The following is a 4,754-nucleotide window of genomic DNA, read 5'->3' as shown; positions in this document are numbered from 1 at the left end:
GGCCTGCCACCAGGGTGGTCTGCACCCCATGGGGCCTGGGGACACCAGGCAGCAAGGAGATCTGGGCACCCTGGGGGCACCGTGGCACCTGGGGACACCCTGGAGGGGTCTGGGGACATGGGGCACCGAGGGGCTCCGCACGCTCCCTTATCGCATCCCGGCAGAGCCCTGATATCCCGGGGGACGGGGGCGATGGCCCCTCGGGGCTCGCCGGAGCAGCCCGCCCTGCCCCTCCCGCAGCCGGCGGGACCGTGGGCAGGATGCGGCCCCGGCGCTGCCAAACCGGCCGGGCTGGCTGGGGCGCGCGGCGGCGTGGGTGCTGCGGCACCGCCTCGGCATCGCCGGGCCACCAGCGCCGGGGCCCTGCCGCTGCCTCTCGTAGCCCCTTCCGCCCCCCGGCGTGCCGCCGCCACTGCCACCGGCCCTCGAGGACGCCGGGACGGTCCCGGAGAGCCGCGCGGTGGACGCCCGCCACCATCCCCTCCGGCACACACATCCCAGAGAGGCTTTTTTTTAAAAGCCCGGCAGGCCGCGTGCAAGGAGCGGCTCCGATTACGGGCGATGAGCTCCGGCTGCTCCGGCTGCTCCAGCGCCTTGCTCTGGGGAGCCACGCTCCCGCGGGACTCCCGAATGCGCCGGCACGCTGCAGGGCGCGGGAGAGCCCGGCTTTGGCTGCCCCCGCGCCTCTGTTTCCCGCGGCGGGAAGGGGGATCCCCGCGGGACGAGGGATGCTCGGCAAGGCTGGCGGCTCCTCGAGGGTTGGCTCAGCCCCGCGCGCCGTGACGGATGCGGCTGCCGCCGGGGAGCCTCTCCGGCTCCGTCACGGACGGCAGCGACGGCCCGCGGAAACGCAGCGGTAATTAGCCGTGTCGGAAAGGGCCTCGACGGAGAGAAACGGGCGGCGTTTGGGGCCGAGGAAAGGCTCGCGGGGGATGTTGCCGACGCAGAAAATCGCCCCCGAAAGCGGTGGCACCGCGGGCAGAGCCGGCCGGGCCGGGGACGCTGCCCTGCCCCGCCGGGACCGTGGTGCCACGGTGAGTCACGGCCCTGCCGAGCCGCCGGGGAAGGGACCGGCCACGGTGAGGGAGGACAAAGTCCGCACCGGGGGGGGGACGAGGAAAGCCTCCCCCCCGTGGTGTGCGCTGGTGGACGGATGGGACTGTCCCGTCCCCGGGCTCCAGGGGGTTGTCAGGAGCCTGGATGCCATCCGTGGGGTTGGCCATGCTGGATGTCAGCAGCGGGCGCTGGCTGCGTCCCAGGGCCCTTGGCTCCGGTGTGCCGCGGCGCCGGGCTGGGCCGGGCTGGCTGCTCCTGTGCAAACAGGATTTGGGCGGATAAGGGCGCTATCGGCACTGGTGGCACCTGCCCTGCCCTGCGAGCCGCACGTGGAGCCCTCCTCGCAGGGACGGCGGGTGTCCCGACGGGTCCCGGGGCGCCTGTCCCTGCCGGGCTCCCATCGGATATTGGTACCCCTGGATCAGCTCCCCCGGAGCTGTCTCTTCCCCAGGCTGCACCATTCCAGCTCGCTCGGCCTCTCCTCCTACGGGAGATGCTCCAGCCCCTTTGTCGGCTCCGTGGCCCTTCGCCGGAGGCGCTCCAGCAGCTCCACATCTGCCTTGTCCTGGGAGCCGGCCCCGGAGCCAGCGCTCCTGGAGGGACAGGATGCGCCTGCCTGCTTTGCCGCCAGGGCCCATCGCTGGCCCCTGGGCACCGTGTCCTCCAGGAGCCCGGGGCTGCTCTGCCACGTGCGGCCCCTGGCCTGTCCCGGTGCCTGGGGTCGCTCCTCACCAGGGGCAGGACTTGGCCCTTCCCTTGGTGAGCTTCATGGGGTTCCTCTCTGCCCGTTTCTCCAGGATCAGCTAGCGTGTCTCCACCGGACTCGGCCATGGTGGCGTCTCCATCCAGCTCAGCTGGCTCAGCAACAGCTACAGCATCTCCGTCCGGCTTGGCCATGGTGTCATCTCCATCCAGCACAGCCATGGTGCCTCCGTCCGGCTCGGCCACGGCATCGTCTCCACCTGGCTCAGCCACAGCGCCTCCATCCGGCTCAACCACGGCATCATCTCCATCTGGCCCGACCACGGCATCGTCTCCACCCGGCTCATCCAYGGTGCCTCCATCCGGCTCAACCACAGCATCGTCTCCACCCGGCTCATCCACGGTGCCTCCATCCAACTCAACCACAGCATCGTCTCCACCCGGCTCATCCACGGTGCCTCCATCCGGCTCGGCCGTGGCACCTGCCCCATCTTCGCCTGGGCACCCTGAGTCCGCTCCTGCGCCGAGCTCTCCCCCGCCAGCCGTGAGCCGCAGCCCCGAGGACACCTCGGCCGACCCAGCCGGCAGCTCGGGTGAGAGCGGGGCCGGGACCCACGCGGGGTGGGGAGCCGTGTGGGCGGACGGAGGCTGCAGCCACCCGCCGGCTGCCGCTGGGTGCTACGGGGCGCCGTGGAGCACTGCCGGGCTCTGTCACCCACCCGGGCAGGGGGTGTCGCAGGGGGCGCAGGTCTCCAGGGTCTGCCCCTCGGGCTGCCCCCRGCACCGGCACCGCGATGGCAGGGGTTAATCGCTCACCCTTCCTTTCCCAGCCCCGGCGTTGCACCCGGCAGCGGGGACCATGGCCACCGAAGGTAGGAGGTGGCCCGGGGCTGGTGCACCCGTGGGTGGGGAGCGATGCAGGGAGCCCGGCTGCACCGGGCTGCGCCGTGCACGCTGCGTGGCCCCGACCGCGGGCAAGGCGGTGCCGGGACCGTGCCGCGGCGGTGACGGCCACCGTGCCACCTTGCCCCCCGCAGTGCAGCCCCCCACCAAGACGAACCCCGGCCTCATCGTTGTCGTCTGCCTCTTCGTGGCGGTGCTGGCGGCGGGAGCGGCGGTGCTGCTGGTGCGGCTGTGCCGGCGCGGGCGGCCCCGGTTCAGGCGCCTGGACGAGGTGCCCCTGGTGCGTCATGCGCCCGCGCGGGGCCGGCGGCCGCCCCCGGGGCGGCGGGGACCTGCCTCCCGCGTGCTCACGGCCGCCTCTCTCTCTGCTCCACAGGGCAAGGTGACGGAAGGGTCCCCCTTCGCTCGCTACCCGCCCAGGTGACCCGGCGGCTCCCGGGAGCCCGGCCCCGGCGCGGCCGCGCTGGACGGGGCCGTCCCCRCGGTGCCGTGGGGCTGCCCGCGCCRCTGAATAAAGCAGCTGCCAGTTTGGCCGATTCTCCCCGTTTCCCGAACMGCCTGCAGCCCGCGTCCCTCCCTGCCGGCTGCGTCACCCGTGGGCGCTGCTCTCGTGGGGTGTCCCCACCGCTGGGAGCCCTGGGCATGGGCAGGGGACCCCCGGCGCCTCCTGGTGCCCTCCCCGCTGGGGCTGCGCCCCCCTCCAGACCCTCCGTGTCCCCTGCTCCCCCCTGCCCGGGGACAAAGCCACCGGCCCCAGGGGCTGCTGCGGGAGCTGCAGGGGGTCCCGGGCCCTTTGGGGGTCCCCTGCCGCTGGGCTGCACCAGGCCAGGGGCGAGCGCGGGAGCAGGGCCGAGGCGGCGACCCGGCCGCGGTGCCGTGCGGTGCCGCGCGGCCTCCCCCGGCGGGGGGTGGGATGGGAGGGAGCGAGCGGCCAGGCACGCACGCAGCCTTCCTTCTGCTCCGCTGCACTCCGGCTGCAGGGCGCCGCGGAGCGGGCGGCCGGTAAGGGGCTTCCCCGGGGGGGCTGCGGGCGAGGGCGAGGGGAGGCTGGGGGGCGGCGAGCTGGGACCCCGTCCTGCAATGGGGCTGAGCCCCCCTCGCCGGCCTGCACGGCCCTGGGCTGATGCTACTTCTCATCCCAGCTCCGGGAGGACCGAGGGGCTCAGCTCTGGGAAATCAGGGTTTTTCCAGGCAGGAAAAGCCCGGAAAGGCATTCCTGAGCGGCCGCAGGGGCCTGCCTGAGCCCGGGGGGCTGCGGGGCTGCAGGCTAATGAGTAACGGGTGCCTGAGGTCCATCATTAACATGGTGCCGGCAGCTCCTGCAAGGTGCCGGGGGGATCGTGGCCTGGCGGATGCTCTGGGCTGGGGGAGCGGGTCTGAGTGCGGCCCAGCCCTGGCAGATGGGCCCCAAGCCCATCCCCATGGCCTCAGGCCCAGGCGCCCTTCAGCCGGCCAGCGYGGGGCTTCACTGGCCCCAGGTGGCAGCTCGCCGGGCGTGAACCCCGAGGAGCCGGGGCTAACGCCGGCACGGCGGCGGCAGCAGCCCCAGCGCCCCTAAATCAGCGCCGAGAGAAAAACGCGTAAAGAGCCCCTGCACGGATGCCGTCGCGGCCGCCGGGCCCGCAACAGGCCCGGGGAGCGAGGGAGACCGCGGAGCCCGACCACCCACACCAGCCCCAGACGGGGCGTCCCGGGGGGCGGCCGGGGGGGTCCCGCCGAGCCCGGGACCGGGGCGGGGGGCTGCAGCCCCCGGGTGGCTGCGTGCCCGGTGCCCGTCGGGGCTGAGCACCGCGTCCCGCAGGCGCGGCCGGAGGCAGCACGATGCGACGGAGCCGGACGGCGCTGCCCTTCCTGAGCACGGAGGTGAGGGCAGCCCCGGCGACGGCTCCCCCCGTGCCCCGGCCGCGCGTGGGGCGCCCCGGCGGGGGGGGGGCGCGGAGTCCCCGGTGTGGGTGTCCCAGCGCCGTGCCCGCGGGCAGCAATAACCGCGATTACGGCACTCAGCGGGAGTTAATTATCCCCCTAATGGGCGGTTAATTATTATTAGCCCCTGCGTAAGTGCGCGACGGTTCTGTTTTTTTTTCCACCCGGGG

The 4,754-nt window shown here is 73.6% G+C and overlaps 2 protein-coding genes across 8 annotated transcripts in view; both read left to right on the top strand.

Annotated features, from left to right (window-relative positions):
* LOC112966768 (putative protein TPRXL) overlaps positions 1–3,187 on the top strand; it is a 5,304-nt gene extending 2,117 nt beyond the window's left edge. Inside the window, exons 1-5 of one of the 7 annotated variants that reach the window (XM_026067199.1) lie at positions 24–1,034; positions 1,854–2,351; positions 2,589–2,630; positions 2,796–2,941; positions 3,038–3,178. In XM_026067199.1, coding sequence (XP_025922984.1) covers positions 1,886–2,351; positions 2,589–2,630; positions 2,796–2,941; positions 3,038–3,085 — 702 coding nt within the window. In that variant the 5' untranslated portion in view covers positions 24–1,034; positions 1,854–1,885 and the 3' untranslated portion in view covers positions 3,086–3,178. Of the gene's footprint in view, positions 1–19; positions 2,352–2,588; positions 2,770–2,795; positions 2,942–3,037 lie in introns of those variants that run through there. The other 6 variants (XM_026067196.1, XM_026067198.1, XM_026067197.1 and 3 more) reach the window with 6 other exon arrangements.
* Positions 3,188–3,574: 387 nt separating this feature from the next.
* The window catches only part of PDE4C (phosphodiesterase 4C), a 12,971-nt gene continuing 11,791 nt past the window's right edge, over positions 3,575–4,754 (top strand). The window contains exon 1 of the mRNA XM_026067110.1: positions 3,575–3,663. Coding sequence (XP_025922895.1) covers positions 3,575–3,663 — 89 coding nt within the window. The remainder of the gene's footprint in view (positions 3,664–4,754) is intronic.

The sequence above is a fragment of the Apteryx rowi genome, unplaced genomic scaffold, assembly GCF_003343035.1.
Source record: "Apteryx rowi isolate R43461 unplaced genomic scaffold, aptRow1 scaffold_254, whole genome shotgun sequence".
In the NCBI taxonomy this organism is placed as follows: domain Eukaryota; kingdom Metazoa; phylum Chordata; class Aves; order Apterygiformes; family Apterygidae; genus Apteryx; species Apteryx rowi.
This window is presented reverse-complemented; position numbering and strand designations above follow the sequence as displayed.